The 14,615-nt window shown below is 41.8% G+C and overlaps 1 protein-coding gene across 1 annotated transcript in view; it reads right to left on the bottom strand.

The window, feature by feature from the left end:
• Positions 1 to 14,615, bottom strand: part of LOC109884752 (voltage-dependent T-type calcium channel subunit alpha-1I-like) — a 287,147-nt gene that overhangs the window by 95,108 nt on the left and 177,424 nt on the right. The window contains 2 exon segments of the mRNA XM_031813726.1: positions 2,584 to 2,996; positions 3,262 to 3,601. Of these exon segments, the coding sequence (XP_031669586.1) occupies positions 2,584 to 2,996; positions 3,262 to 3,601 (753 nt within the window).

Raw genomic sequence — 14,615 nt, 5'->3', positions numbered from 1 at the left:
GTAAGCCCTGTTACCAAAGAGGGAAACACATACACGTTCAGTTCTAGAACACAACCCCCTGGAACAACACTTACAAATCTACTGCAGAACACACACCGCCTCTGCCTCTGCCTCTGCCAAGAGAGACCATTGTGTAATGCTGTTGGAGTGTGTGGTGGGTGTGTGGTGTGGTGTGGTGTGGTGTGTGTGTGTGTGTGTGTGTGTGTGTGTGTGTGTGTGTGTGTGTGTGTGTGTGTGTGTGTGTGTGTGGTGTATGGTGTATGTGGTGTGTGTGTGGTGTATGTGTGTGGTGTGTGTGTGTGTGTCTGTGTGGTATGTGTAATGCTTTTGGTGTGTGTGGTGTGTGTGTAGTATGTATGTCTCTCTGTGTGTGTGTGTGTGTGTGTGTGTGTGTGTGTGTGTGTGTGTGTGTGTGTGGTGTGTGTGTGTGTGTGTGTGTGTGTGTGGTGTATGGTGTATGTGGTGTGTGTGTGGTGTATGTGTGTGGTGTGTGTGTGTGTGTCTGTGTGGTATGTGTAATGCTTTTGGTGTGTGTGGTGTGTGTGTAGTATGTATGTCTCTCTGTGTGTGTGTGTGTGTGTGTGTGTGTGTGTGTGTGTGTGTGTGTGTGTGTGTGTGTGTGTGTGTGTGTGTGTGTGTGTGTGTGGTGTATGTGTGTGGTGTGTCTGTGTGGTGTGTGTAATGCTGGTGGTGTGTGTGTGTGGTGTATGTGTGTGGTGTGTCTGTGTGGTGTGTGTAATGCTGTTGGTGTGTGTGGGTGTGTGTGTAAATTCATACAGGAATAGAGCTGAAAATGCTGTGTAACAGGAGTCTGCTCCCTCTTCTCTCTCAGTGAGTTCCTGTCCTCCTCTTCTCCTCTCCCCCACATCCCTCTGTTATTTTTAGAGTCTTCAGAAATGAGAGAACCGACTCCTCTGCATGTCGTCAAGGAGTGAGGGGGTGGATGAGAGATGAAGACAGAGGGAGGGAGGGAGAGAGAGAGAGATGGAGGGAGAGAGAGAGAGATGGAGGGAGACAGAATGGAGAAGGGAGAGGGAGGGATGGACAGAGACAGGGGAGGAGGGAGACTAAAAGAGGCAGGGAAAGGAGGGGTGTGAGACAGGAGGGAGGGAGCGAGAGGAGAGATAGAGAAAGACGGGTTGAGGGAGGTAGGAATGGTTATGTAACAGCCAGGGTGGGTGTATTTTGGCATGAAGCTACCACACCCTTCCACACAGGCAGCTCCCTCCCTTCCTCTCTTACTCTGTCTCTCTCAGGAGAGAAGTCAGCCAGTCAGCCAGACAGCCAGTCAGCCAGCCAGCCAGCCAGGCAGACAGGCAGACAGCACCTAAAGCAGGTTGAGGTGTACCTACCCTGCTGTTTTCTACTGATATCGTTGTGGTGGGTTGTATAATGGAACAATACATTCCCATATTGATAGTGCTCCATGTACGTCACTGATATCTGACTTCCAGTGACTTGTACTACTTGTGAGTCATCCATTGGACAAATCTCGACCTTGTTAGCCCACTAAGCTAAAGTCATTGGGTTAGCTTTGGGGACTGAAGAGCAATACTGTTGTTGTGCACATTGTGTATATGTGCTGTACTCCCTGACTGTGTTATAGTTCACCTTTTGTGGTTTTCAATGCTAAAAGTATTGATGAGAATAGTATATTTACCTGGTTGTGATGTTCATGCTGATAGTATTGATGAGAATAGTACATTTACCTGGTTGTGATGTTCTATCCCCATGCTGATAGTATTGATGAGAATAGTATATTTACCTGGTTGTGATGTTCTATCCCCATGCTGATAGTATTGATGAGAATAGTATATTTACCTGGTTGTGATGTTCTATCCCCATGCTGATAGTATTGATGAGAATAGTATATTTACCTGGTTGTGATGTTCATGCTGATAGTATTGACGAGAATAGTACATTTACCTGGTTGTGATGTTCATGCTGATAGTATTGATGAGAATAGTATATTTACCTGGTTGTGATGTTCATGCTGATAGTATTGATGAGAATAGTATATTTACCTGGTTGTGATGTTCATGCTGATAGTATTGATGAGAATAGTATATTTACCTGGTTGTGATGTTCATGCTGATAGTATTGATGAGAATAGTATATTTACCTGGTTGTGATGTTCATGCTGATAGTATTGATGAGAATAGTATATTTACCTGGTTGTGATGTTCATGCTGATAGTATTGATGAGAATAGTACATTTACCTGGTTGTGATGTTCATGCTGATAGTATTGATGAGAATAGTACATTTACCTGGTTGTGATGTTCATGCTGATAGTATTGATGAGAATAGTATATTTACCTGGTTGTGATGTTCATGCTGATAGTATTGATGAGAATAGTACATTTACCTGGTTGTGATGTTCATGCTGATAGTATTGATGAGAATAGTACATTTACCTGGTTGTGATGTTCTATCCCCATGCTGATAGTATTGATGAGAATAGTACATTTACCTGGTTGTGATGTTCTATCCCCATGCTGATAGTATTGATGAGAATAGTACATTTACCTGGTTGTGATGTTCTATCCCATGCTGATAGTATTGATGAGAATAGTATATTTACCTGGTTGTGATGTTCTATCCCCATGCTGATAGTATTGATGAGAATAGCGATCATGATTCCTCTATTGAAGTATTTGCTCTCCACGATGCCCCAAAGTTTCTTCCTCATCTCATCCCACATGTCCTTACAGTGTCCAAAACACGACCTCCTCTTCCTCTTCTTCTTCACTCCCTCCCCCTCTTCCGCTTTCTCCTCCAAGTGGTTCTCCTCCCTGTCCGTCTCCTCCACAGCCCCCTCCTCATCCTCCCCATTGGCCGAGTCGCCCACAGCTCCCGCCCCCTGCCTGAGTGACAGTGCCGCAGCGCACTGAGGGCAGTCCTCTGTGTTTTGAGGGACGGCCAGGGCGATGGAGTTGCCCAGGGGTTGGGAGCTGTGGACTGGGTCCAGCTTGCTTTGGTGAGGACAGGGAGATTCTAATGAAAGATGGAGAGGGAGTGTGAGAAAGAATCAGCATGGCATTAACAGCATCAATAGACACTTTCACATTGTCGCACTATATCCATGTAAGCCAGCGTTTGATAGCGCCAAAGAGGTTTGAAAGTCGAGAGATTAAACAAGACTCATCACACTGGCTCGCACGAAACAATGTGAAAGAGGCTAATATCATGTTAAAGTTCAAGTTTAGACATTTAACAAAAACCCTTTCTCTCGTCCTCCCACCCACTGCCTCCCACTTACGGCGTGGCTGCCTCAGGTGATGCCTTTCCCCTCCGTTCGCACTCCCTCCTCCTCTTCCTCCTCCTCTTCCTCTCCCTCTAGTGGGCGGTGGTGGCAGAGGCCTTCCTCTCAGTTGGTTATACAGGGCTACAGACCTCCTGCGGGCCTTGCGCAGCATGTGGCAGACCAGCTGGAAGAGCTCTTCGTAGCAGTCCCCCGGTTCATGCAGGCTGGCCAGGGTAGAGGAGGACAGGCACTGGGCCCGCTGCTCCTGCATCAGCTGGTGCTCTCGCTGCTTGGTCTCACTGAACTGGGTGGCGATGACCACCAGACACAGGTTGATCATGAAGAACGAGCCAATCTGTGAAGTGGTGGATAGTCAGAGGTGAGTTACAAACACAGAGTTACTGTAGTGAGTGCTGAAGGCCAACCAGAAACACACACAGAGTTACTGTAGTGAGTGCTGAAGGCTAACCAGAAACACACACAGAGTTACTGTAGTGAGTGCTGAAGGCCAACCAGAAACACACACAGAGTTACTGTAGTGAGTGCTGAAGGCCAACCAGAAACACACACAGATACATACAGTGGAAGACCACTGGGCGTCTATAATGGAGTTGCCGCTGGTCAGCGCGCGCAATATTCACTTTTTGGCTTTGAGATTATTGACTAACAAATCAGGGGGACCCCAGGCCTCCAGACATATCTTGAGGTACTTCATTTGGTTTAGCTCTACTGCAGACTGAGGGAAAGAGGAGGATGATAATAGAGAGTAGAGAGGCCAGAGCCAAAGAGGAGGTGGAAGAGAGTAGGAGGGCAAATACATAGAGCAGGAATTTATTTTAGTGATGGCCAGAGGAGTAACACATTATACTAACAAATGACAAGCAGAATATCTCTAACACATTAGACAATCATTCCTTCATCATTAGAATCAAGATCTGCCTCTGGTCTCATCACTTGGGAGTTAGATGTAAACAGTATGTCTCCTTCAGTATTGGTCGACCACCTTCTACCCACCCGAACATACAGTATACACTGTTGCTGGTTTTTCCTCTCAAGATAGCATTGATGCTAATAAAGTGTGCTGTTTGTGTGCTGTTTCCCCCTCAGCGACGCTAGTGTGATGTTAGCACTCATTCTAAAGGTCTAGGGAGGCTGTAGTTTCTAACAGAGTGTTATCAGGAGAGACAGAGAAAATAAATAAAAGATGATACCCAATGCAAGTAGACACAATGTCTCACTCTGTTTATAATATTCTCAGTTTATAATACTCACAGTTTATAATACTCTCAGTTTATAATAAGCTTGGTATATAATACTCTCAGTTTATAATACGCTCGGTGTATAATATGCTCTGTTTATAATACTAGGTTTATAATACTCTGTGCATAATACTATCCGTATTTAATACTATGTTAATAATACTCTCAGTTTTTAATAACCTGTTTATAATACTCTGTTAATAATGCTCTGTTTATAATACTGTTTATAATACTCTCTGTTTATAATACTGTTCATAATACTCTGTTTATAATACTGTTTATAATACTCTCTGTTTATAATACTGTTTATAATGCTCTTTAATAATACTCTGTTTATAATACTCTCAGTTTTTAATAACCTGTTTATAATGCTCTGTTCATAATACTCTGTTTATAATACTGTTTATAATACTCTCTGTTTATAATACTGTTCATAATACTCTGTTTATAATACTGTTTATAATACTCTCTGTTTATAATACTGTTTATAATACTCTCTGTTTATAATACTGTTTATAATACTCTGTTTATAATACTGTTTATAATACTCTCTGTTTATAATACTGTTTATAATACTCTCTGTTTATAATACTGTTTATAATACTCTGTTTATAATACTGTTTATAATACTCTCTGTTTATAATACTGTTTATAATACTCTCTGTTTATAATACTGTTTATAATACTCTGTTTATAATACTGTTTATAATACTCTCTGTTTATAATACTGTTTATAATACTCTCTGTTTATAATACTGTTTATAATACTCTGTTTATAATACTGTTTATAATACTCTGTTTATAATACTCGGTTTATAATACTGTTTATAATACTCTCTGTTTATAATACTGTTTATAATACTCTGTTTATAATACTCTGTTTATAATACTGTTTATAATACTCTCTGTTTATAATACTCTGTTTTTAATACTGTTTATAATACTCTGTTTATAATACTGTTTATAATACTGTTTATAATACTCTGTTTATAATACTCTGTTTATAATTCTCTCTGTTTATAATACTCTCTGTTTATAATACTGTTTATAATACTCTGTTTATAATACTCTGTTTATAATACTGTTTATAATACTCTCTGTTTATAATACTCTCTGTTTATAATACTGTTTATAATACTCTCTGTTTATAATACTCTTTATAATACTCTGTTTATAATACTGTTTATAATACTGTTTATAAAACTATCTGTTTATAATACTCTCTGTTTATAATACTCTCTGTTTATAATACTGTTTATAATACTCTGTTTATAATACTGTTTATAATACTGTTTATAATACTGTTTATAATGCTGTTTATAATACTCTGTTTATAATACTCTGTTTATAATACTCTGTTATAATACTGTTTATAATACTCTGTTTATAATACTCTCTGTTTATAATACTCTCTGTTTATAATACTGTTTATAATACTCTGTTTATAATACTCTCTGTTTATAATACTCTGTTTATAATACTGTTTATAATACTCTCTGTTTATAATACTCTCTGTTTATAATACTCTGTTTATAATACTCTGTTTATAATGCCCTCTCTCTGTTTATAATACTCTCCGTATATAATACACTCTGTTTATAATACCCTGTATATAATACTCCCGGTTAATACTATCTCTGTTAATACTCTCTCTCTGTTAAATACTCTCTTTCTCTCTCTGTTAATACTCTCTCTCTCAACACTATATCTCTCTGATAATACTCCTTCTCTCTCTCTCTGATAATACTCTCCCTCTGTTAATACTCCCTCCCTCTCTGTTAATACTCTCTCTCTCTCTCTGTTAATTCTCTCTCCCTCTCTCTCGCTCTCTCTCTAGCTCTCTCTCTCTACTCTCGCTCTGTTAATACTCTCTCTCTCTCTCTCTGTTAATAACTTATTTGGGACTGGGGGGCAGTATTGAGTAGCTTGGATGAATAAGGTGCCCAGAGTAAACTGCCTGCTACTCAGGCCCAGAAGCTAAGATATGCATATTACTAGTAGATTTGGATAGGAAACACTCTGGAGTTTCTAAAACTGTTTGAATGATGTCTGTGAGTATAACAGAACTCCTATGGCAGGCTTTTGCCTGAGAAAAAATCCAACCAGGAAGTGGGATATCTGAGGTTTGTAGTTTTTCAAGTCATTGCCTATCGAATATACAGTGTCTATGGGGTCATATTGCACTTCCCAAGGCTTCCACTAGATGTCAACAGTCTTTAGAACCTTGTTTGAGGATTCTACTGTGAAGGAGGGGGGAATGAAAACTGAATGAGTCAGGGGTCTGACAGAGTGACATGAGCTGATCACGCGCGCTCACATGTTAGCAACCTACATTCCATTGCATTTCTACAGACAAAGGAATTCTCCGGTTGAAACATTATTGAAGATTTATGATAAAAACATCCTAAAGATTGATTCTATACTTCGTTTGACATGTTTCTATGAACTGTAATATGACTTTTTGTCTGAACTTTCGCCTGGACTTGCCCGCACCTCGTGAGTTTGGATTGTGTACTAAACGCGCGAACAAAAACGAGGTATTTGGACATAAATGGACTTTATCGAATAAATCAAACATTTATTGTGGAACTGGGATTCCTGGGAGTGCATTCTGATGAAAATCATCAATGGTAAGTGAATATTTATAATGCTATTTCTGACTTCTGTTGACTCCACAACACTGCGGATATCTGTTTGGCTTGTTTTGTTGTCTGAGTGCTGTACTCAGATTATTGCAGTGTGCTTTTTCGGTAAAGCTTTTTTGAAATCTGACACAGCGGTTGCATTAAGGAGAAGTTTATCTAAAGTTCCATGCATAACACTTGTATTTTCATCAACATTTATGATGAGTATGCATGTGGCTCTCTGCAAAATCACCGGATGTTTTGTAAGCAAAACATTACTGAACATAACACGCCAATGTAAACTGAGATTTTTGGATATAAATATGAACTTTATCGAACAAAACATACATGTATTGTGTAACATGAAGTCCTATGAGTGTCATGTGATGAAGATCATCAAAGGTTAGTGATTAATTTAATCTCTATTTCTGCTTTTTGTGACTCCTCTCTTTGGCTGGAAAAATGGCTGTGTTTTTCTGTGACTTGGCTCTGACCTACATAATCGTTTGGTGTGCTTCCTTCGTAAAGCCTTTTTGCAATCGGACACTGTGGCTGGATTTACAACAAGTGTATCTTTAAAATGGCGTAAAATACTTGTATGTTTGAGGAATTTTAATTATGGGATTTCTGTTGTTTTGAATTTGGCGCCCTGCAATTTCACTGGCTGTTGGCGAGGTGGGACGCTACCATCCCACATATCCCAGAGAGGTTAATACACACACACTCTCTCTCTGTGTGTGAGTCCGAAAAGAGAGAACCACTGCATTCTCTATCCTTCTCCTCAACTTGCTCCTCATAAGCTTTGGATTGGTGAAACCATAATACTTACACCAGTCCATTTCCTCTAAATCCATGCAAGGGAAGTGAACGATTGCACAGAATGAACTCCCAGGAGTTCACCTGGCCCTTGGCTGACCCTGTGGGGTGATGAAGTGTTATCTGAAAGGTAGACTGCAGGGCAGGAAGGGGTGTATTGAGTTGTTAGGTTCTGCTGCACAGCTTCACTCTCCTGATCAGATCAACAGGAGAGATAGACAACCCACTAACCCCACCCAGAAAAAACCCATAGGGGTAGCTATACACAGCTCTGTTGCCTTCCAAACATCACACACATCTGCTCTATTCACATGCAAATTGTATTGTATTCAACGTTTGTAATTTCCACAGACTTGATCTGGCCTTATGAAAAATGTATCAACCCCTACAAGAAATGATCATTAATTATAATCTACATAATAATTCACATGTCCTGTTGCTTCAGGATTATTTTCCTGCTGTGAGAAACAGAGTCCAATTAAGATAGCACATCTGTACACTCACCCACACTAATGCATGCATGCACACAGGCAAAAGAGCATACATGCACATCACACACTTCTCCCAGAGGTGGATCAGGCTCAGAGGGTGTGGAGCTGTGTGACGGATGTGGCAGCAACATGTAGCTATTAAACACAGCACTAAGCCTCTTTAAAGACGGAGAGGAGAGGAGAGGAGAGGAGAGGAGAGGAGAGGAGAGGAGAGGAGAGGAGAGGAGAGGAGAGGAGAGGAGAGGAGAGGAGAGGAGAGGAGAGGAGAGGAGAGGAGAGGAGAGGAGAGGAGAGTGAGCAAAGCCGTGTGCCAGGCAGCCTCTAAATCTTCATAGCAGACAGTAGAAGAGAGAAGAGGAGAAGGGAGTAGAGAGGACAGAGATATGTGGAGAGAAGAGGAGAAGGGATAGAGAGGACAGAGATATGTAGAGAGAAGAGAAGGGAGTAGAGAGGACAGAGATATGTAGAGAGAAGAGGAGAAGGGAGTAGAGAGGACAGAGATATGTAGAGAGAAGAGGAGAAGGGATAGAGAGGACAGAGATATGTAGAAAGAAGTGGAGGGGAAGGCTCCATCTGTGATCCTAGTTCAGGGCTGGTCTGCAGGTGTGTGGGGCCTTTGATTCACCTCCAGACAGGTGTGTGTGTGCGTGTGCGTGCATAATGCAGTAATAATGTGAATCAGTGATATTGGACTTCCTGGTGATTAGGATCAAAGTAGCCTGCTGATCAGAATCACTAATCACATGCAGACACACACACACACACACACACACACACACACACACACACACACACACACACACACACACACACACACACACACACACACTGACAGAATGAGACCCTCCCCTTCTTGGTGTCACTCAGCTTTAAGGTTTCATGTAATTCAATGCATCTCTCATCTTTCTTTCACGGACACATCAACTTGAAACAGGCAGCAGACAAAATCAATGCCAACGTATCCTGGCCTTCCTAGAAGTACAGTAGAATGTCAACTATCTGTTTGACTGCAGTAAGACTGGAGGTGAAACTTCACAGTCTGTAAGTTCATTACAGTAGAGCTCACTGATAGGATCATCTGGCCACCTTTGATTAATACCTCCACTTAATACCAGCCTTTAATATAGAGGGAAGGAGAGAGAGAACAAGAGAGAGAGAGGGGGGGAGAAAGAGAGGAACAAAGAGAGAGAGAGAGAGAGAGAGAGAGAGAGAGAGAGAGAGAGAGAGAGAGAGAGAGAACAAGAGAGAGAGAGAACAAGAGAGAGAGAGGGGGGGGGAAAGAGAGGAAGAAAGAGAGAGAGAGAGGATGAAAAAAATGAGAGAGAGAAAGAGGGAGAGAGAAACAAAGAGAGAGAGTAGGCAGACCTTGCTCTCAAAAGAAAGGCTATGTGAGAGGGAAACTGAGTTGCACTTAGTAACATCCTGCCAAATGTATGACCATATTAGATACACATATTTCCTTCAGAGACCCACAAAGAATTCACAAACAAATCCAATTTTGATAAACTCACATATCTACTGGGTGAAATACCACAGTGTGCCATCACAGCAGCAATATTTGTGACCTTTTGCCACAAGAAAAGGTCAACCAGTGAAGAACAAACACCATTGTAAAGACAACCTATATTTATGTTTATTTATTTTCCCTTTTGTACTTTAACTATTTGTACATCGTTACAACACTGTATATAGACATAATATGACATTTGAAATGTTTCTATTCTTTTGAGACTTTTGTAAGTGTAATGTTTACTGTTACTTTTTTATTGTTATTTTCACTTTTGTTTATTATCTATTTCATTTGCTTTGGCAATGTAAAGATATGTTTTCCATGCTAGTAAAGCCCTTTGAATTGAATTGAGAGACAGAGAGAGAGAGCGAGAACGAGAGAGAGAACGAGAGAGAGAGAGAGAGAGAGAACGAGAGAGAGAGAGAGAGAGAGAGAGAGAGAGGAGAGAGGGAGAGAGAGAGAGAGAGAACGAGAGAGAGAGAGAGAGAGAGAGAGAGAGAGAGAGAGAGAGAGAGAGAGAGAGAGAGCTGCTGGAGAGATGGAGAAAATAAGAAAAGAACCAAAGTGGCTTTGAGATGAGTGAATAACAATCAGGGGGACACCAGGCCTCCAGACATATATTGAGGTACTTCATTAGGTTTACCTCTACTGCAGACTGAGGGAAAGAGGAGGATGATAATAGAGAGTAGAGAGGCCAGAGCCAAAGAGGAGGTGGAAGAGAGTAGGAGGGCAAATACATAAAGCAGGACTTTATTTTAGTGATGGCCAGAGGAGTAACACATTATACTAACAAATGACAAGCAGAATATCTCTAACACATTAGACAATCATTCCTTTATCATTAGAATCAAGATCTGGATGGCTCTAACTAAGAACAACACACAGTACCCCACAGGGTCCACTCCCACCGTGCCTAAGGAGTCTTCACACAGGGATAAAGGGCCACTCAACAGTAGGGATACATTGTTCCTAGACAGTGACCTATGATCAGTTGTATTTCTTTCTCCCTAAAGTTACATTAAAGATTTTGGGAGGGTAAGCTGACCCTAGATCTGTGACTATGGGAAAAACTGCCAGTCACCAGTCAGTTGCCGAGCAACAGGTTAACATGACTGTGATTGGAGCTGATAGAGGAAGATGAGAACTTGGCAGGAAGATACAGAAAAAGTTCAGACACGCCCACACAGGTTAAAGCCAATCGAGTTGCTGCATTATCCCCAGACAGTCGTGACTATACTGTGATTCGACGCCTGTCTCCAGGTCACGAAGGACGCTGACAATCAGAATGCGCACGGCCAATGCCAGCCTCTGTTTCAGACTTACCAACCACGTGAACACTTATGTATTCACACACCACCATGACGCAATCCTCTTAGTCAGGCCTATTTAACAGTACACTGATATTCTGCCTGGCATTCAATCCAACTCGCAATATATGTGTTTACATATTGTGTTTCGAAACTCCTGCCCACACACACAGACACGTCTTATTCTGATCAACAGGAAGCATATACAGGTGAAGTCGGAAGTTTACATACACCTTAACCAAATACAAATTCCTGACATTTAATCCTAGTAAAACTTCCCTGTCTTAGGGTTTTCCTCCAAACATAACGATGATCATTATGGCCAAGCAGTTCTATTTTTGTTTCATCAGACCAGAGGACATTTCTCCAAAAAGTACGATCTTTGTCCCCATGTGCAGTTGCAAACCGTAGTCTGGCTTTTTTATGATGGTTTTGGAGCAGTGGCTTCTTCCTTGCTGAGCGGCCTTTCAGGTTATGTCGATATAGGACTTGTTTTACTGTGGATATAGATACTTTTGTACCTGTTTTCTCCAGATTCTTTACAAGGACCTTTACTGTTGTTCTGGGATTGATTTGCACTTTTTGCACCAAAGTAAGAACGCGTCTTCTTCCTGAGCGGTATGACGGCTGCGTGGTCACATGGTGTTTATACTTGTGTACTATTGTTTGTGGTACCAAACAATACTGTTTGTTTGTGGTACCTTCAGGCGTTTGGAAATTTCTACCAAGATTGAACCAGACTTGTGGAGGTCTACAATTTTTTCTGAGGTCTTGGCTGATTTCTTTTGATTTTCCCATGATGTCAAGCAAAGAAGCAATGAGTTTGAAGGTAGGCCTTGAAATACATCCACAGGTACACCTCCAATTGACTCAAATTATGTCTATTAGCCTATCAGAAGCTTCTAAAGCCATGACATAATTTTCTGGAATTTTCCAAGCTGTTTAAAGGCACAGTCAACTTAGTGTATGTAAACTTCTGACCCACTGGAATTGTGGTACAGTGAATTGTAAGTAAAATAATCAGTCATATAGTCATTTTTTGAATTTTTTGGGGAAAAATGACTCGTGTCATGCACAAAGTAGATGTCCTAACCGACTTGCTAAAACTATAGTTTGTTAACAAGAAATTTGTGGAGTGGTTGAAAAACAAGTTTTAATGACTCCAACCTAAATGTATGTAAACTTCCCACTTCAACTGTACCTGTGAAAGGAGTCTACCTCTTTGTCTACCTCTTTGCAGTAGTACGTTTTACAGAAACCCGAACCATTCATGACTTTATTTAACCATTCAAAACGAGCTACTGCATTGCTGGTTTGATTGAATTGAACACAAACTCAAGAGACTAGAAAAGATCCCCTGCTCCTGTTGGTGGGGATGACATTGAGGAGTCTCTGCATGGTAATAATGTGAATGTGTTGTTAGAGGGGAGGGTCTGGAGAGGAGCAGCTCTGTAAAGATAAGAACATGAGCGCAACAGGTTTATGACTGTCCTCTCAAAAAGCTAACCAATAACAGTCTATTTTCAATTTAACTTGGCAAGTCAGTTAAGAAAAAAATTCTTATTTACAATGACGGCCTACCCTGGCCAAAGCCTAACCCATGACGATGCTGGGCGAAATGTGCAACGCCCTATGGGACTCCCAATCATAACCGGTTGTGATACAGCCTGGACTCATAGCAGGGTGTGTAGTGACACCTCTAGCACTGAGATGCAGTGCCTTAGGTCGCTGTGCCACTCGGGAGCCCCTAGTCTAACTGTATAGTATTGCTGATGAATCACAATTATGTTTCCCTCATAAGCTTATTTGAGAATGTGAACACCGTATATGATCTCGTCTCCTTTCCTTCAAATAATTACCCATAATTCACAGCAGTCACTTCCTCTGAGTCCTCAGGGGCCGTCTGGCAATGCATGCTGGGATATGAACACATGATGACATGGCATCATCTTGGGGACAGCATGTCTCTCTGTTAGGATCCGCATCACAAGTATGTGTGTGTGCATATGTGTCACACACTCGCGACGGGAGCCCACCACTCTGATCGTTCCTAATTAAACGTTAATGCTAATTCGGTCACTCGCTGTGACCCAAACCGGATTAAGACCTATCGCTAGTCAGACGGCACGCCGCGAGGCTTGGATTAAAATGGCCGCCGGGTGCCACAGAGCAACCTGACGCCTGCAGAGACAGAGACATCTCAACCTGTTTCTCTCTGAAGTATGCAGGCTAGACACCCTCTCTTCTCTTCTCCTCTTATCTTATCTCCTCTGTCTTTCATCCCTCTCTTCTCACCTCTCTCTTTTCAATATTCCTCTATATTTGTACACTTCTCTTCAGCCACTTCTCATATCCCTTTCTTCCTCTCTCACTCCTCTCTTTTCATACTCTTTCTGTTTTATCTTATATCCTCATCACTCCTTCTCTCTCTACATTTGTCTCTCAAACTCTTTCTTCATATCGCTCATTCAACCCTCTTTCCTTCATTCTCTCTCTTTATACTGTATCTCCTCCTCCTCCCCCATTTCTCTCTCCTCCTCTCCGTCTCTCCCCTCTTCCTCCCCATCTCTCTCCCTCCTCTTCCTCTTTCTCTCTCCCTCCTCCTCCCCATCTCGCTCTCACCATCCTCCCCATGTCTCTCCCTCCTCCCCATCACTGCTCCTCCTCTCTACCTCTTCCCCATCTCTCTCCCTCCTCTGCCTCCTCCTCCCTCTTCTTCCCTTCTCCTCCTCCCTCTCTCTCCCTCCTCCCCACCTCCTTCTCCTCATCTATCCTCCTCCTCTCTCCCTCCTCCACCCCATCTCTCTTCCTCCTCCTCCCTCTTCTCCCTTCTCTCTCCCTAATCTCCCTCCACCTGATATTCTAAAACGGACCAGTGTTTCTCCATCTTCAGGCGTATTCACCAGTGTTTCTCCATCTTCAGGCGTATTCACCAGTGTTTCTCCATCTTCAGGCGTATTCACCAGTGTTCTCCATCTTCAGGCGTATTCACCAGTGTTTCTCCATCTTCAGGCGTATTCACCAGTGTTTCTCCATCTTCAGGCGTATTCACCAGTTGTTTCTCCATCTTCTGGCGTATTCACCAGTGTTTCTCCATCTTCAGGCGTATTCACCAGTGTTTCTCCATCTTCAGGCGTATTCACCAGTGTTTCTCCATCTTCAGGCGTATTCAACAGTGTTTCTTCTTCAAAAACATGGCCGCCAATAAAGTAAGAAGGAACAGGAGGCGGGGCCAAACTTTCAGCCCCCTCTTTGCTCTCACATCCATTACAGAGATTAAGCCTCAGATAAATTCACTTTACTGTCTACCCGGCCATTGATTCTGGAAACCGTGTATCTTACGGTCTGATTTTACAAGTCTA

This window comes from Oncorhynchus kisutch, unplaced genomic scaffold (genome assembly GCF_002021735.2).
Source record: "Oncorhynchus kisutch isolate 150728-3 unplaced genomic scaffold, Okis_V2 Okis06b-Okis10b_hom, whole genome shotgun sequence".
Classification (NCBI taxonomy): Eukaryota; Metazoa; Chordata; class Actinopteri; order Salmoniformes; family Salmonidae; genus Oncorhynchus; species Oncorhynchus kisutch.
Note: the sequence above shows the minus strand (reverse complement) of the source record. Positions and strands in the feature narration are given on the sequence as shown.